Below are 19,349 nucleotides of genomic sequence, written 5' to 3'. Positions count from 1 at the left end.
TCCTGTACTCAGAATGGATGCATGAAGCATTGACTCCTCCCCCTAAGGAAGAGTATGTTGGAATTACTTGATTAAATTTTTAAAACTTTTTATTTCAGTTCTGTTCCATATGAAAGGAGGATTACAACACTGTTACAATGGCTGGACCTGCCCAAAGCTGAACGGTGAGTGACAGCTCTGTCTAAGAGTGCTCCATTGTGATGTATATGTGGTTAAGACTAGAACCTTCTGTACTATCACCCGTAAAAAACAAACAAAAAACCTTGGAATTCCCTTTTTGTCCTTCCGTCTGTCTTCTCTTCCTTCCTTCCTTCCTTCCTTCCTTCCTTCCTTCCTTCCTTCCTTCCTTCCTCCTCTTCTTCTTTCTTCCTTCCTCCCTTCCTTCTTTCTTCCCTCCCTCCCTCCCTCCCTCCCTCCCTCCCTCCCTCCCTCCCTCCCTCCCTTTCTTCCTTCCCTGTCTGTCTGTCTGTCTGTCTGTCTGTCTGTCTGTCTGTCTTCCCTCTTACTTCTCCTGCCTCCTGCTCCCAGCCACTTCTGGCAGTTTGAGAGATTTGGTTACATAGCCCTGCCAGCCTGAAAGTCACTCTATAGACCAGGCTGCCTTGAACTTCCTGCAATACTCCTGAATCGGCCTACTGAGTGCTGAGACTGACGGCAGTTATGACAGACATTTCCAGAAATGTCTTGCAAACTGAAACCTTCTCTAGGACTGATTCACTCATTAGCACTTTGTAGAGAGTCGGACAGGTCTAGAGCCAAATTACAATTTATTTTAAGCCATGTATAGCCCTCTAAATAGTCACTCCTTATCCAGCTCTACATCAGACCTGACATCCAGTGACTAACATGTTAAAAGAAAATCAGAATATATTAGCATAACAAAACCCTAGTTTCCAACCACTGAAGAGCTAAGAATACTATCAGATAACTTCTAGGGCTGAGAGCAGAGTTGTCCCCATTTTTGCTGTAACCACCCCCCCCTCCACCCATCAATGTATTTGAAAGTGTCTGATTTATGACCTCCTCTGTTCTGTGACTGTAAGAGCTCCATCAATCTGTTTTTGTGTTGAAATGTAGAATTCGGGGTGAACTAAATCTGCGGCCATGACCAGTCACATTTGGCTCCACAGTAAACTCTATCCTCCTGGAGGTGAGAGTGGTGTTTGGAGTTGACACAGGCATGTGTCACTAAAGCAGCTATTGTCACTTGCTTTTTAGTGGGCATTTCCTAAGATTGATTTCTGAGAACAGGTGCAGAGGCAGACAGATATCGTGACCATATTGAACTGGGGCAGGAATGACAGGCCCTGGTTCTTGTTTCCGAGGATAGATCCCAGGCTGAAGGAGCCAGAGTGTACTGAGAGCTTCAGGTAAACTTCACATCGGCAGCCACATGCTGATAGAGGAACAGAGAGTCAGTCAAAAGCCAGACACTAGCACGTAGAAAGGGCTGGCCCATTAAGAGAGGTCTTAGCTACAAAAACAAGATGTTTCACAACTGAGCCACAGTAGTGCTTTTTATCTGGAAAGGTGTCACTTACGTCTCATTAGGAGACTCTAATGTCCTCAAGCCAAATGGATCTTCTGGCCTCTAGCCTGGATAAGGAGGGGGAGGGGGCAGGCATGCTCATGATCCCAAATTATTCATGTCTCCCTTTGTTTCAATTTTACCTGTAGACCCAGTTTTTATACCATCTATGTGGAAGAGCCTGATTCTGCAGGGCATTCGAGTGGACCAGTCAGTGCTGGAGTAAGACGGGGTTTTCTTGCTGGTTTTGTTTGTTTGTTTGTTTGTTTCTCAACAGATGGAAAATCATTTAGGCCTAACCTACAACATAAGACAGGATTTTAGAACTCTCTACTGAACACACACATTTAAGGAATACATGAGACCAAGAAATTAAAAGTCTAAAGTCAATATTTCAGTTTAATAGTTCAATCATAAAATTGTTAAAAGTTCTAGGAAGGATAACTGCCTAATTATCTATACCTTAATTCCTTTGATTGGCAACCCGATGGAGACTTTGATGAGGCACTGTTAATTCTCATGCTGAAAACTCAAGGGTAGATGCTGCATGGCCACTCAGCACTGTAACATGGACATTTTAAGTGAAGTCACTTGCCAGTCTCTGTGGTGTGTCCTGGGTGCCTACTGTACACACTGCCACTCATGGCGTTCCCAAGCACCTCAGGCACTCGGATCAATTTCCTCATTAGCAAGGCCACTCTCATACAACTTTCCCACAGGATCATTGTCCTGGAATACTGTTTTCAACACACAAAGGCATTCAGGTTTGAACCCCACCCTCCCACCCCCCATTGGCCATAATGTAAAAGCTCCCAGGAGTGAGATGCCCTGAGGAGCCTCATTTAACTTTGGCCATCTGCTGCAATGTAAGCATGCTTGCTTGCAGCTCCTTTTGTTGTTATTTACCAGGGAAGTCCATTTTCCTTCTTTTTAAACCAAAATTGTTCCTAATGTAAGCAAGGCTCTGGCCAGTTCTCCCACACTCCGTGGACCTCTTCAGCCTCCTGGTACTGTTCTGAACTCACTGTGAAATGTTACACTTATTCTCGGGGCTCTGAGGGTGAGGAACTCATTGACTACAAGGCCCACTCAGTGTTTATTCTCTGGTTTACCTGTTGTCTGTTTATTGCTATGCATGTTTGATGAGATTAGTCATTTTAGGAGGAACACTGTCTCTGGATTTATCTGCCTCTGAATCTGACTTGTACTGGGTCCCTTTAACTTTTTTCCCCTTTCTTTTCTATGATCTAGTTTGAAAAGTATCTAGTTTTAAGTTTTAAGAGTAATTATGAGAAATGCTGCAGAACTTGAGCACTCAGAGGCGTGTATGAGGTCTTGTTCCAGTAGATGTCGGTGGGATTGTGGTTTGCCAGGAGAAGGTTGTAGTCAGGGTCCTCTGGAGGAACAGAAGGAAGGGGATAGAGATTATACACACACAAGAAGAATCTATTATTATGCAGGCATTAAAATAGTAATGGCAGCCTAATTACACCTGCGTTACTGCAAGCACCATGATTGCTCTGTCCTTAAAGCTGGGTGCCTCCGCCATGGGAATAGTCCCATTCTGGTGCTCTCTTGCTGGGGAGCCAGCTACTCAGTTTATAGGATGGGATGCCTCAGTCTCGGGCAGGCACCTGGAGTCCAAAAGTCAGAAACAACATCAAGGTAAATCAATTCCTTGTATTGAGGTGGGCAGCCATCTGTCAAGGCAGGCCCTCCCACATCAATCAAGACAATCCCTCAAGTGAGGCTTCCTTTCCGGAATCTGTGCCAGGTTGACATTAAAAATCAACTGTTAGAAATTCTCCCCTGAGTAATGAAAAGGAAATGGGATTTGTCAATGGCCAGTAGACTGAGTATATACTACAGGACAACACAGAAGGGCCACATACAGATAGACTACTGGCCCCCTTCCCCAGTAGACAGCACCAGGATAGTAAAGAATGATAATAGTAGGTGGCTATTGCTGTGAGCTACTTACTCCGTGCTGAGTCCACTCTTTGAAGTGCTGTGTACATAGTAATTCAAATCCCTGATTAGGGCACTGGGAACCAGAGAGAAGGTTACAAAAAAGCCTAGCGTCCAATCATGCAGATCTCTTTGGGCATTGGGACATTGTTATAAGGAAAGTGGACTGGCCAGTCCTGTATGTACTGAGAGATCATTTTTATTAGGCATGAGGAAGAAACATTGGTCTCTGCAGTAGTCTAGTAGAGAGGGCAGGCTTGGACCTGGGAGGAGGCCAGTATCAAGAGTGGAGGAATGTGTGATTTTGAGATTCAGTCAGCCGATCAACGGGGTGTGAGGTGGGTGGGGACGGGAGAAGATGGTGCATCTCTGCCCTCTGCCAAATGCAAATGGCAATTGAATTCATACAGAAAACTGAGAGCAGGGAAGGAGCTGGAATTGGAAGCATGGAAGCACAGAAGAGGACACGTGAGAGAGTAAGGAGGGATGGCAGAAGAGAGATAGGACAACGCCTGCGTAAAACTCACAGCAAACAGGAAAATGGACAGAGAAACGAACAGCTATAGTTGGAAGGCTTTGCAGTTTTATTATTATCATTATCGTTATTTTTAATAATATTTTAGTTCAAAGTTCCCAACATTTGTAAATTAAAAGCACAAAGGCTAGTTTAGTGTGCTTTGGTCCATGCAGTAAGTTAAACGTTTATTAATTTGTTCTAGATTTTTCACTCACCAAATCCCATCTTCATTGGCTATACAGAAGAGTTTCTGGTGGGTCTAATATGCTAGGCAGTCCTAGGGATGGAAAAGACGATGCCGTAGTACATAAAACTATCTTGAACAAATAAAGAAAGACTTAACATCATCTAACTTTTTTTTTTAAAAAGCTCATTTAAAAAAATGTAATAAAGCCTTTAAGAATGAGATTTAGCTAATACACAATGGAACATTACACTTGAAAGAGCTGTGTGAAATGATTTAGAGGCCGCTGGGATTTGGCCAGTGAGGAAGCCATGGGAGTCCAGAAACTTTCTTTCCCTTTTTTACCCTTTCTCTCCTTTCTTCCTCTCCTCCTCCACCCGGCTCTCCCCTCCTCCCTCTTGTCTTTCCCCTTCCTCCCTCTTCCCTTCCTTCTCCTCCCTATTCCCCTCCCATTCCTCTGATTCTTCCCCTTTTCTCACCCACTCTGCCTGCCGCCTCCTGTTCTTCCTCCCTCCTCCTCTCCTTTTTCTTTCTCTTCCTTCTTTCCTCTACTCTCCCTCTCCTTTTCCCTCCCCCTCCCCCTCTCCCTCCCCCTCCCCTTCCCCCTCCCCCTCTCCCTCTCCCTCCCTCTTTTCTTCACACACAGTCATACCCTGCAGACTGGCCTTCAGACCTCAGTAAGAGTCACACGTTACTCATTATCCGGTAAGGAATCACTATATACATCTTCAGTAGAATACAAAGTCAGGAGGGGACCAAGTCATCCTGGAAAGCACATTAGGCACAGGCGGGCTTCAGTGCTGACAATGCCCAGAGTCTGGGAGAGCACTACTGTAGAGAAACATACGGAGGTAGATTTCATCTGAGGGGATGGTGGGCCTTTGGGAAAGTATTCCTGTGTAGAGCTTCCTGTGTAGAGCTTCCAGGCAGCTGGATCCTTGGAAGCTCCCAGTGCCCTGTGTCTGTCTGCAGTGCAAAGAGAAGCTGAGCTTTCTCCATCCAAACCACACCATAACTACTCTATCCTTTTCATAGTATCATTCCCAACGCTGCTTGCTTTCTCCTTCCGTGGACTATAAACTCCTAAAAGATGCCAAGGCTGGTTAGCAGTGTGGAGAGTTAGGGCATATGGTTTTCACCACGGGATGTCCAGTGGCCGCAGGGTATCAGGTGCTGGGGGAAGAGAAGAGCAGAACTGACTCTTGGTGTGTTTGGGAGGGTAGGATAGAATGGCGATGGGGAACGGGACACTGGTACATGCCACAGGGTGGACAGACTTGACTGTAACACTCTGAGACCAAGAGTCAGGTGAGAGTCTTGGACTTAGTGATAGATTAGTTTAAGAAAGGTCATGGGTTGGGTTCCATTCTTTGTCTCTTAGTAAGTGTGGGGCCCTTGGCATGCTAAGCCTTTACAAGAGGACATTCCAACTGCACAAGCCACACCCAGGACTGGGTTCACTGAAGATTTCATATGATAATACACTGATGTCTTTAGCTCTACCTGATTTGTAAAATTCTGTCTCTAAAGAAGAAAACAAAGATAACAAATAGTTGCAGTAAAAGTTAAGAGAGACAACACATTTCTCTAATCCTTGACTGTGATATTCACCATGTCACTAAGAACACACTGAAAAACTACAACTTTGAAAGTTCAGCAAACTTTAGGTCATTTCAATGTATAATATCGATAAAGTAGAGAAAAATCATGAAACACAGACTTATAAACAGTTAAATGAAAATGAACCCCAATTCACTAGTCAGAGACAAGCATTGTTTATATAACTTGATATCTCTGTAGCTTCCTGTCCTCTTGTTTTTACCCAGAAAGGGTGAGATGCTTACATACAAAACCATGGCTGTGTAGTATGAATGGTTGAATTTACAATTTGATTTTCTTTGTTAATGGTAACAAGCTATCTGAAAATGTTTTTTTTTTGTTTGTTTGTTTGTTTTTTTGGTTTTTTTTTTTGCCTGATTGGGTAATTATTCAGTGAGCTGAAACAACCTGAAATGACGGTGGTTTTAACCCTCCGTTCCTTCTCTCTTAGGTAATTAAAGCCTTGCAGTCAGTTGACAATGCCTTCGGAATGTTGATGGAGGGTCTGAAACAGAGGGATTTACACAACTGTGTCAATATAATCGTTCTGGCTGATCATGGTATGGTGGGTTTTTAAAACTACATTTTAATCATCGATTCTATTTTCCCTCCAAAGATAATGCAAAAATGGCAGTGCTATTTTAAATACCTGAATGTCTAGATATAGATGCTACTGAAGACACAAAAAATGGATTTTGTGTTAGGTTCATGGGGTCGGGGGGAAGGTCTAAAGTTTCCACTTTAATTATTTAATAGTCCTGAATGTCTGTCCACATGTTTTTTTTTTTTTTCCTGTGAAATAGAGTTAATAGTAGCTCACAAAAATGTGGTCCACTGGGGCTTCAAAGTGCTTCTTCAGGCTGCCTTTCAGCAGTGACTTCTTTGCAGCAGTTGGCTGTGCTTTCCAGCTGCTGCGCTTCCCTGCATGTGCGAGCCTTACCAAGCTCCTGTGGGCAGGTGTGCGCTTAGCATTGTTCTTGTCTACAGAAGCCCCCTAGCCTCTTGTTTCCCAGCTCGAGGTGAACTCTTGTACTAAATAGTGCAGTAAGGCACACCCCCTTCCTGCAGGCAGGCCGTGCATTCACACACATGAACCTTGCCCCATCGATTCCCACTGCCTTGTGTGTTTAAAGCCTCTAAAATGATTTCCTATGTCTTTGCCTGCTGTTTCGGATCCTTTAATTCATTGGTATTAAATGAATAATCATCTGTGCTCCCTGCTGAGTCTCACTCCATGAACATGGCTCTTCTCATCCACTACCTCCATTTTCAAGTTCTACCATTTAAAGAATAATAATGAATTAAATTGTATGGATTTTCAGTTTGCCTGTGTCTGAGATGTGTAACATAAAATATCTGACAATACCAAACTGTTATCCTTTATCCACATCCAACGAGGTTTTTATTTTATTTTTATTTTAATTCAGGAATGGACCAGACCTCCTGTGATAGAGTGGAATACATGACAGATTATTTTCCTAAAATAAACTTCTATATGTATCAAGGACCTGCCCCTCGAATCAGGACTCGTAATATACCTCAGGACTTCTTTACGTGTAAGTATGAAGGAGGAAGGAGGAAACGTTGAGAAAGTAGCCAATGCTACCACATTCCAAGAGCATGTTGAGACCATAGCCTCCTTTTTGGCTTTTTGGAGAAACCACACAGAAGCACTTGAGACATCCCGAGTTTCGGAATACATGGTCCGTGCTGCTCTCTCAAACTGCTGGGCAAAAACTATACTGTATTCCAGGCTCTAATTCTAAAGTAATTTTCTTATTTAAATAATTTTTATTCAATTATCCAAGATGACAATTATTGGTAAATAAATGTGTGGGTCAAAGCTGCTATAACTATGCACATTTTTTTTTGGTGTGATTTATGTGTAATGTGATTTATCTTTTTGTTTTGAAACAGTTAATTCTGAAGAGATTGTCAGGAACCTCAGTGTAAGTCTATTTTAGAACATTTTACGACATATGTCTATGTTTAAGATCTATTAATGTATTAATATTGTATTTAAAGTACAGTGGCAGATATATTCCTATTGCTTAGAATTTATGAGTTTATTATTGCTAGGAATGACACTAAATTGTTGTAAGTATGGGTGGCCAGAATTCAGAAAAAAAAAAAAACAAACCCTGGAAGATGGAGCAAACTATCAGGATAAAGAAACACAGACTGCACAGTGGTTAACGTCACCTGGAACCTATTGTAAATTCAATGAGATGCTAGCACTGAAATCCTCCATGTGTAAGCAACCTCTCCCCCTACTGGTGCACTGGTGAACTGCATACGTGCTGTGTTCACACAGGGAGGCACACTAAAAAGTTTCACCTGGACTCTCAAAATCCACTTACTGTTCTGTGTTCCAACACTTAAAGAGTTGTACGCAGCTGAAGTTCTTTTGGCCAAGACTCCCTGTCCACAGCATCACACTGCAGGCTGCGTTTCAGGGTGAGGGTGGAGCTGCACAGCCTGCGAACAAAGAAAGGACTGCTTTCTCGAAGTGGTCCCTATTCCCTGGGAAAATGTAGTAGTGCAGTCTCAGCCAGAACTGGACTGGAACCTCCACAGAATGCTAACGATGATGAGAGACACATTTAAACCTTAGATCTGATGGCTTTGCACCAAATTCTCAAACACAACAAGCCCTTGCTTCTTCTGAAGCAGGCATTCTAATCCCAGGGTTCTCTTGATCTGCCTCAGCTGCACACGGAGAAAACCCGTGAATAAAAAATGGCAGAAGGGTTCCATAGACACTTCCTCTCCTCTTTCATCGATAATTTCTCCTCACTCTCCCATTCTGATATTTCTTTTAAAGTTTGTTTCTATGTCAAGTCTCAAAGTTCCTCATTTTTCTCTGCACATTGCCAACCAGGTAATAGTGACACAAGCTTGCTCATAAAGATGGGATATTAGGGCATGACGTCTGTGAGAACAAGACTGAGAGGAGTTTTCATTTTCTTACATTCTTGCTTATGTTTTTTCCCCCGTTTTATTTCTCCTGAGTTTATGAAAGTTCCATTGTAACTATTTCTCATTTCTTAATTTTTATGTTACACAAATAGATACTAGTGTGGTTTTCATTTTTAAAGTTTTAAAATAGCAATTATTGAAATTTTTTTGAATAAAATTTTACTTATTTTTGATGAATCCATGAACTCTTCACAAATAGAGGAGTATATATATATATATATATACACTCAATCTGCTTAAGGTTAGACAACCTTTTTGATTGAATTTTTGGTATTATTAAACTAATTTGTATATGTGTTCATATCTACTAACATATATAAATCTATTTTATATATCTACTAAAATATATAAATCTCACTTTAAATCTACACATACCTCATTTTCCATTTTAAAAAAAAGGGAGGAGAAATTTGTGGAGATTTCAGATAAATACCCATGAGTACTAACATAAGAGAGACCTCAAACAGTCAATATTTAAGTTTTGTCATAATGACTGTAGTAATGATAACTATGATTACTATATTTGGTCATGTGGATAATAGGGTAATATTGCTAGTTAATTAGCTAATCTTAAAGCTACTTATTTTGAAATTTCATTTATTTATTTTTAATTAATGTGCATGTGTTCCTAAATGAGTTGATTGTGCATGTGCTTGCAGGATCCTGAGGAAGCCACAAGAGGGTATGGGATCCCCTGGAATGGAGTTATAGGTGGTTGTGAGCCACCATGTGGGAGCTGGGAACTGAACCCAGGTCCTTGGCAGGCACAGTCAGTGCTTGTCACTGCTGAGCCTTCACTGCTCCTGCCCGAATCCACTTTCTTCTAAAACTTGCTTAAGTGCTTGCCTTATGTTGAAGTTTTAAAAGGTAGTCTGCGTATTTGATGTGCCATGGGAGAAATGCTTGTATGTTTTTTCAGTGTCGAAAACCTGATCAACACTTTAAACCCTACTTGACCCCTGATTTGCCGAAACGACTGCACTACGCCAAAAATGTCAGAATTGACAAAGCTCATCTCATGGTGGATCGGCAATGGCTGGGTTTCAGGTTTGTGTCTCCCCATAGGCTCCCAGCAGACACCTCTGGCTGTGAGCTCCTTAAGCTCTCTCCCACCCCACCTCCGAACCCCTGTTGTTAGGGGTAAACTTCTCTGACCCTGACATTTCTTTGGCCTCTTCCTGCTAACTCAGCACTTCTTTTTTGGTAATATTCTTGTTGGAAAAAAAAAAAAAACCTAACCTTTTGCCTATCAAGTGCTTTTCCTTTGTTTAGTAAACTTTGTAATTGACTGTATGTGTGTGGTGTGCAATGCATTTGGATATATGTTGTCTTTTATCCAGTTGTGTGGTTTTTTTATCCAGGAACTGAATGATCAGAGGCAGGGGAGAAACCCTAGATTGTGATTAAATTATTTCTACAACAGTAACTGAGGATTTTTTTTTAAAGATTTATTTATTTATTTATTTATTTATTTATTATATGTAAGTACACTGTAGCTGTCTTCAGACACTCCAGAAGAGGGAGTCAGATCTTGTTACGGATGGTTGTGAGCCACCATGTGGTTGCTGGGATTTGAACTCCAGACCTTCGGAGGAGCAGTTGGGTGCTCTTACCCACTGAGCCATCTCACCAGCCCAACTGAGGACTTTTTAAAGCGACTTTTGGGGAGCATGAGTGTCAGCTTTTTTCTGTTACAATGGTAGCTGTCAAGTACACACCAGTACCTGTCTAAAAACTAGCAATGATAAACAGGGGTATGTAAGCACTCACCTGAGGTGTGTGACAAGGCAGATAAAATTAGCATAACTGCTGTTAGACCCAAGTACAGGATTCAAGGATACAAAAATGATGGGTCACACAAGGGTTGTCAGGGAACACAGGAGAAGACTTCTGGGAGCATGGCTCTTTACTTGGGTTCAGAAGACTCAGGGAGGGCTTGGCAGAGTGTTGTGCACAGAAGATTACCATGGGCAGTCAGTCAGGCACAACTATACAAGGCTCCAGGAGTAGAAATCAAGTCCTGCTGCTAAGTAAGAAGTAATGGGCTCACTTTCTTTGCTGGGAAATGTCTCTCGCTGAGAGCCCTGTGTAATATAAGATGGGCTTCTTTAGCTCTGCACAGTTGCAAAGCACGTAAGGGTAGAGAAGAGATTCCAGGATGGGAGGAGCCATCCATCACTGGTGGGTTCCACTGCCTTGAAATCATGACAGAAACTGCTCTCTGAAGAGTGTATTCAGGGTTATGGCAGTCACAGGGAAGTGGTGGAGCTCGGGGATGATGACATTAGTTATGCGATATATATGTATTATATATTGTATATGTGTGTGTGTGTATATATATATATATATATATATATATATATATATATATATATTGCCCTCTCTGTGGTATCTGAAGACAGCTACAGTGTACTTACATAATAACAATAAATAAATCTTTGGGCCAGAGCTTAACGGGGCCCAGAGCGAGCATTGTTGGAGTTAGCAGAAGTCCTGAGTTCAACTCCCAGCAACCACATGATGGCTCACAACCATCTGTACAGCTAGAGTGTACTCACATACATAAAATAAATAAATACTTTTAAAAAAGATTTATTTATTTATTTTATGTATATGAGTACATTATACTATTGTATACTTCAGACACACACTAGAAGAGGGCATTTGATCCCATTACATATGGTTGTGAGCCACCATGTGGTTGCTGGGAATTGAACTCAGGACCTCTGGAAGAGCAGTCAGTGCTCTTAACCTTTGAGCCATCTCTCCAGCCTGATCATGGGCTTTTTATTATTCTTCTAGACTTCTCTGCTATAGATCAGAAGTTACTATTTCCCCAGGTACCAAAGCCTTATTGCTAAATTACTGAATTCTCAATCATATTGAGCTTGATGGACAAAAGTGAGTTTGAAGATGAAATCTTACAAACTGTCTATTGTATTTCATGTTTTGTTTGTTTTTGTCTATGTATGTGTGGACACATAGGCCATGGCATGCGTGTGGAGGCAGAGGTCAGTTTTCAGGAGTTGGTGACTAACCTGAGTTCAGGCTAGGTGGCAAGTGCCTCTATCTGCTGAGCCATTTCCACCTACCCTGAAGGTGAAACCTTTGAATCATTCACATTAGTGTTCTTTCTTTGCCATCTTTGAATTCTCCTTGTAAAAGCTAAAGGTCTTGTTCTCTTTGTCCTCCTCTTTGGTTTTCTGTTTATCAATGGTTGTGAATCTGAGCATGTAAATAGATATACATATACATATCGGTATATAATCTAAATCTAAAGCTTGACTTAGAATAACATCTCACGTCCCATGTGCAGACCAGTGTATAACAATGTTGTCTTTTTGCAGGAGCAAAGGGAGTTCCAACTGTGGTGGAGGAACACATGGTTACAACAATGAGTTCAAGAGCATGGAGGTAAATTACTGCAGATTTTAAACAGAAACAAGTCAACAGTGAGAGAGGAAAGGACTGTGCGGCAGCAGGCATACATGCATGGAGAGGAGGGCTGTGGGGCACAGTGGAAACGCAGGACAGTGTAAGGAGCTGCTGGGGAGGCTTTGGGGTAGGTGCCTTTGAGGGTGCTATGCAAATTTAGTGTGAAAGAACTGGAAATTCCAGGGTGACATTTAAGCAGAGGTTTGAAGGTGCAACAATTAATTTTTCCAATATTGAGGAACAATGAGTGTCCCATGCAGAAGAAATAGCCAACTCAGAGGCCCTAGTTTGCAGTTCATCCTTTCTTGGGAACAAAAGAGCTTTGGCAAGCTACCAGAAGGTGTTCAACTACGGCTGTTGTGATTTGGAAGGAGAAAGCCAGAGAATAGCTGGGCCCACAAGTCTGAGTGTATATTAAATGTGAAACAAGAGATGTCGAATGGCAGTTCAGAGCCTATGCTGGAAACAAAAGCTCAAGTCTCAGGCATAGAAACTGTTTAAAATGGAGAGGACAAGGTTCTGTGCTTGGGAGTTGAATACAGACACAGAGAAGGACCAGTTACTCAGTGCAGGGCATCTCTACTTGAGGAAGGCGTGGAGAGAACAGTGACAAGCAAGGAGACATAGAAGTTGGCGATTGATAGTGAGGAAGGACAGGAGGGGTTTGTGGAGCTCTGGAGCCCAGGAAAGGGACCGTGGAGAGGAGCCATGATAGAAAGCTAAGCTCACACTCTTCCTCCAGAGCAAAGCCTGTGGTTTCTGCAACCTGATTTCCCTGCTTTTAAAAAATCAATTGTTTTGGTTACACCATTAATTGTTGCTTTAGTTATCTGCAGTCTTAAATGACGAGATCTGTTAAATAATGTCAAGTTAGAATTGATTAATTAAATATGAATCAAACACTCGGGTCTCTTTATCCCGTAAGTAGTGAAGAGGTGCCAGAGAAAAGAGGAGTTAGGAACTTAGCCAGTGTTCAATGCTCAAAGCATCAGTATTTCCCCTCATGCATTATTATACTCTGTTAAGACAGAGGCAAACACATCTTGGACCCCAGCTGAGGGCGATTGGTGCAGGTCACAGGTAGAGGCTGTTTTAAGACACATTTCTTATCCCTAAAAGAAATTCTTAAAGAGGCCTAAGGAACAAATGGGAGGTCGTCCCAGAATGGAAATGTGTGTCTCTTCCTAAACTTTGTGAGCCAGATGTCTTTTTTTTTTTTTTTTTTTGGTATTTTGAAGACAGGGCTTCTCTGTATAGCCCTGGCTGTCCTGGAACTCACTCTATACCAGACTGGCCTCGAACTCAGAAATCTGCCTGCGTCTGCCTCCCGAGTGCTGGGATTAAAGGTGTGCGCCACCACGCCCGACTCAGATGTCTTTTAATAATAATATAATTCTTACCACATAGGCAATCTTTTTGGCACATGGACCCAGCTTTATAGAGAAGACTGTTATCGAACCATTTGAAAATATTGAAGTCTATAATCTACTGTGTGGTGAGTATGTTTAAGTCAACTCACAGCAAAGGTGTGGAGTTTGCAGTAGACTTATAAGCTGAAATTGGGGATAAATTGAAGGCTAGGCTCTGTGTTAAGGAGATGGGAAGCAGAGAGATAAGAAAAAAGTTTAATTCAGAGCTTTCCAGTCACACGTGTGATGCCTTTTGTTTTACTAATAATGATAAAACTTGTATTCTAGGAAACCCAGATAGAATAATTTAATAAAACTTAGAAAATTAAAATAACAATTCTAACTTTTTTTAAAAAAATGAGCACACCTAAGTCCAAGGAGCTATCTCAGCCAGGAAGTTGCTTACTGCACATGCGTGGACACCTGAGTTGGGCCCATCAGTAGCTGTGCTTAAGTCCTCTGTTACAGTTGCTGATGGAACAGAATCAGGCATGTCTCTGGGGCTCACGGGCCAGCCAGTCTAGCCAATTGGTTCAGCCTCATTGAGAGATGATGTCTCAAAAAAAGTTTGAAAGATGTTGAAGAAGAAACCTGATATCATTTTCTGCTCTCCACAAGCGCACACACATATGTTTGCACATACACGCACAGATGTGGACATGCATGTATGCGCGCACACACAGACACACACAGTCAGCTTAAAAGTGTTTTCACGTAATTGAGAAGAGAAGTCTTTTGGAACTAAGGGGGATAATAAAGTCTGATTTAGATAGAAACTTGTTATTATACTAAGTGTTAAAAACTTTACAGAATTAGTGTTGTAGGAACCAAGTCTTCTATATATTTGCTTTAGTCTACCATATCAAGAGATCATTTGCTTAGAGAATCCAGGGAGGAAGCTGCAATTTCCCTGTCAGTTAGGTGTGCAGACTATGATTTTCTTCATCTTGCTGCTGGCAAAAAGTCCCCATTTGAAGGATGGTGGGGTCAGATATCTCAGCAGGTGGAGGTGGTGGCAAGTTCAGTCCTGCAACATACATGGTATGAGGAGAGAAACTGAGAACAGATTCCCACAAATTGTCCTCTGATCCTCACACGCATGATGTGGCACAGGTACCGCTCCTCCATCACAGTACATAAAAGCATACTACATACATACATATATACATATACACATACATACACACATACATGTAATAAAACCTTAAAAAGAATTTATTGCAGTCTTAACAACTTAAATTCTTGACTCTCATAGCTGGGCCTCTGTCAGGGAGTCTGGCCTTGTTGAGATGGTTAGACTGGATAGGACCTGTCTTAGTTTGGGTTTTCCTGCTGTGAACAGACACCATGACCGGTTCAAGTGTTATAAAGGACAACATTTAATCGGAGCTGGCTTACAGGTTCAGCGGTCCAGTCCATTATCATCAAGACAGGAACATGGCAGAGTCCAGGCAGGCATGGTGCAGGCAGAGCTGAGAGTTCTACATCTTCATCTGAAGGCTGCTAGCAGAACGCTAACCTCCAGGCAGCTAGGATGAGGGTCTTAAAACCTACGCCTACAGTGACACACCTACTTCAACAAGGCCACACCCCGGGCCAAGCATATACAAACCATCACAGGACCCGCGGAGGTCTTAGGCAGTATTATTGCACAGGAGTCTAAGGTTAGTGATACTGGATCGCTACAGACAAATCAAGTTGAAGAAGGCAGTAGAGGGCAGCATGTTCATTCAAACTGGCCATGAGAAGACAAAGCAGGTTCCGGCTCATATCTCCACCTGTATCTTGGGGACTTTAAGGTACAAAGAGCTTTTAGGAATGAATCGAGGTAGCTCAGAGAGAGACAGTAGTCCGAAGTCTGTGCACTGGGCGAGGTCTTGCTCCATCCAGGAGATGTTCATTTTGTTCTAATGGGGAGCCCTATAGCGAGCGAACTTTGTTTCTCCTATGCTGCCAGTCAGTTGTCTGCAGCTGAGGGTTCCTTTGCTCTACCTAGATGGAAATCCTGGGTAGGCAGGAAGCAGCTCGGCAAGCACTGGTTCCTAGAGAGCTTCTGTTTCTACCACAGTTTGAAGAGCAGCAGCAGCTAAGCCAAAACAGAGGCGAGTGGCGCCCTCTGGTGTTGCAGTCCTCACACAGGCCTTGGGTACCAAGCCTCATGGCCCTTGGCAACAGGGATGTTACAGTCCTCAACCAAGCGTGGGTTGAGACCCTAGCTTGTGAGATGCTACAGTCCCCTGGAACTCACTTGATGGCCAAGGCCCAATGTTCTCTTCTCTGGCTCCACACAGCCGTCTCTCTTTCTTCAGTATTGCTTGCCCATTCTCTCCCCGCGTGCTCCTTTTCCTGTCTCCACCACCCTTAATCGTCTCTGACCAGGTTGCTTCTGCAGCTTGGTTGGGGGCAGACTATTCAAGGCGGCTGCTTCTGCCAGGACTCAGCTAGACAGGCCACTCAGGAGGTAGGGTACCACTGCTGCTGCCTTCTTCAGCTCTCTTTCTTGACGGCTCTCCCCTGCCTTGAGGTGCTTGCAGCCTTGTGTGTGTGTGTGTAGACTACTCACTTCCATCCTGTCACTTCTGGAATTTTTCACTGTCTCCGCCATTGTCTCTGCAGCCACTTTGTGCTACGAGCTCAACCTGCAGTTCTGACAATAGATCTACAAGACTATTCATGCAAGCCAAGGCTTTCCATTGGGCCTGAATCTGTAACATCAGGGGAGGTAGTGCAGGAAGATATCTCCCAGCCCATTCTCTGATTGGCCTGCGGGTTGTTTGGACCAAGCACAGACATACCCTCTTACCTCTTAGAACCAATCACAATTTTTGAGACTTGTGCACCTTACCAATTGTTGACCTAGTTAGTCATGGAGTTCTCCCTGGTAGATAGCAAGGGAAGTGGCGCCTCTCTGACCCAGGTGTGGATGACTGTGGGTTGGGACTACACAAAGTCCATTAGGAAGTATCTTCAAACAGCCGTGGCTTCCGCTCTGCCTTCAGGAGCCCAGGAAATTTGCTCCAGTCTTTGGCAGGAAGGGCATCTGCAGAGTGTTTGAGATAAGTGCTGTCAGATTGAGTTCTTATGTTCAAGGCAGAAAGGATGGCAACAGATGGTCCAACACTGCTAACCGGGAGCTGTGTGGCCCCTTCCTCCCTGATTCTTTGTTCATTTAAACAAAAGTGAAGGGGTTATTATCCATACTAATAGTGATTTTTAACAGATTTGACAGTAGGCACCCGCCCAGTGCCTCAGGAAAAGATGGTTTGCCCTTATTTGTCTCACCAAAGCTAGTTAACTAGACCCGAGAAAGAGTCCCTCTCCAGCAAAAAAGTGTCAGTTAGGCATAGTTTCATATGACCCTGCAATTATTCAGAGCTTCTAAAAAGATAATGCCTATAAAATATTTAATATAATTTGTTTTTATAGGAAAAATAGAAAATGTTCTGTAAATAAAGAATGAAATTTACTGCTTTAATGTTTTTATTATGCCGTGTGTGTGTGTGTGTGTGTGTGTGTGTAATTAACTGGAGTCACAGGCATCTAGGAGCAGTGACATGGATGCTGAAAATTAAATTAGGATCTTCTGCAAGAGCAACAATGCTTCTAACCATCGAGTCATCTCTCAAGCCCAAAGAACACGGTTTTGTAATTACAAGTATTGTGGTTTATGCCTTTTAATCCTAGCACTAGGGAGGGAGAGGCAGATGGATCTCTAGAGTTCCAGGCCACCCTGATCTATACAACCAATTCCAAGCCAGCCATGGCTACATAGTTAGAGCCTGTCTCAACAATACCAACAAACAAGGAAGAGGATAGCATCTTAACACTCATGGCACGCTTAGGTGGCAAGGTGATCATTTAAGCAATGTAGCTTAAAAATAGATGTAGAAGTTCATGCAGATTCATCATGGAGATGATCCCAGTGTAGACAGACAAGAGGCTGGGGACTTTGGGAAATGAAACTCAGCTACGTCACATCTGGAAACAAATCTACAGGTGGCAGAATTGATAGCAGGCATTACACTTTGGGTGGTTTTGTTATTCATATCCCACAAAGTCATTCATTGTTGCTTTCCATTTCCAAGCTATATGGAACTTTTTTTTTTTTTTTAACAGATCTTCTGCACATTGAACCAGCACCAAACAACGGTACTCACGGCAGCCTGAATCATCTTCTCAAGACACCGTTTTACAAGCCATCACATGCAGGAGAATTGTCAACGCCTGCTGCCTGTGGTTTTACTACTCCACTGCCTACAGACCCACTAGACTGCTCATGCCCTGCACTACAGAATGTGAGTGACAATTTCATGTCTTTACAAGAATGTAAAGGCGCCATCTTACTTACTGAGTAATTGTATATGGTTTCTCTGAACTTTATCAGGAAGTGAGACATTATGGTGTGTACACTATTCAAGTAAGTGTGTGTGTTGAACTTTCTTTAACCATTCAAATTATCAATCTTGGTGCTCTTCAAGTTCCCTTTTAAACCCCTTTCTTACAGTAAAATCAGACGATCATCCTCAGCTACTTAGAATAAAGGGGGCAGGGATTATAATCTGGTTTTAGGCACACGCAGTGGTATGTGCTGCATGGCATTTGTTGAGCAGTGGTATAGAATCCAGCAGGAGGCAAGTGAACACTGCAAAAAAATGGCAGTGTGTGCTGGGCCAGTCCTTTTAACAGATTAAGCCCTGGGCTGAGTCCAGAAGGAGGGCTTCAGATCCTAGGAGACTCTTGATAAGGTTACGTTTCACTGCTAGGAAGAGACACAAAGGCAAAGACTCAGAAGAGTAACTTACACTATTAGGGGTACATGTAGGAATTGTTCCTTACAGCGTGGGTGAAGACTTTAGAGGACAGAAAGTCCAGTGAAGCTTCTCACGTCCACAGGAGAATCTCCTCCTAGGGTTGTGGCGTTCTTCTCTTTGCATTTAACTTCAGATGGAGAGTTCCTACATACTGTTCCAGATAGCCTCAGTAGAGCTGCCATAAAAAATCGTGAATAACATAACATGGGTGACTTGTTCCACATTGTGGAGATAGAAGGGGCCCAAGAGAAGTCAGATATACTAGTCAAGGTCTTTCAAGCCTAGTCTATCTGAATACAATCCCAGCATCCCTCTCTGTAAAGCGTGCCTCTTGCTGTTCAAAATGTGGTCTTAGAACCTGCTTATATATCTCTTCTCAGTCAGAAAGACATGCATAATTAATTTCAGGCCATACCCCAGACTTGCTCAGTCAGAACGTGAATTTTAACAAGTCCTTAAGGAAACTATAATCACAGAAAAGTCTGAGAAGCATTGGGATGCACTCATCCCAATTTAATTCCAGCGATGGTCAGGATGCTTGTTCCCATTAACAATATCTCTGCAAACACACCACACACACACACACACACACACACACAATGGGGCAGAAATCCCTCTGTTTTGTTTTGTTTTTTTACACTGACTTATCAGTTCTCTTCTCTCTCTTTTCTAGACATCTGGTCTAGAAGAGCAAGCAAACAGAAGGCTAAATCTCAGCAAAGGAGAGGGTGAGTCGGTAGTAATGTGATGGTGAGAGCTAATAATACGCAACACCGCCCTTTGGAGATTTCCCAGACTGAACTCATGAAGACTCTTGAATGTAGATTTTATGGGCAATATAAAGGAGGAACAAGCAAGCAAACCCAGAGTTCTAAGAGCAGAGTAGGCTTAGGGTTAGGGCTAGGCTTAGGGTTACAGT

General features: G+C 42.7%; 1 protein-coding gene across 1 annotated transcript in view; it reads left to right on the top strand.

The window, feature by feature from the left end:
* Enpp3 (ectonucleotide pyrophosphatase/phosphodiesterase 3) overlaps positions 1–19,349 on the top strand; it is a 69,329-nt gene that overhangs the window by 31,105 nt on the left and 18,875 nt on the right. The window contains exons 10-19 of the mRNA XM_021173940.3: positions 99–164; positions 1,678–1,750; positions 6,248–6,356; positions 7,224–7,352; positions 7,714–7,745; positions 9,695–9,822; positions 12,123–12,189; positions 13,618–13,705; positions 17,736–17,914; positions 19,104–19,158. Of these exons, the coding sequence (XP_021029599.1) occupies positions 99–164; positions 1,678–1,750; positions 6,248–6,356; positions 7,224–7,352; positions 7,714–7,745; positions 9,695–9,822; positions 12,123–12,189; positions 13,618–13,705; positions 17,736–17,914; positions 19,104–19,158 (926 nt within the window). The remainder of the gene's footprint in view (positions 1–98; positions 165–1,677; positions 1,751–6,247; positions 6,357–7,223; positions 7,353–7,713; positions 7,746–9,694; positions 9,823–12,122; positions 12,190–13,617; positions 13,706–17,735; positions 17,915–19,103; positions 19,159–19,349) is intronic.

Source organism: Mus caroli, unplaced genomic scaffold, assembly GCF_978045245.1.
Source record: "Mus caroli unplaced genomic scaffold, Mus_caroli_1 scaffold_9, whole genome shotgun sequence".
Taxonomy (NCBI): domain Eukaryota; kingdom Metazoa; phylum Chordata; class Mammalia; order Rodentia; family Muridae; genus Mus; species Mus caroli.
Note: the sequence above shows the minus strand (reverse complement) of the source record. Positions and strands in the feature narration are given on the sequence as shown.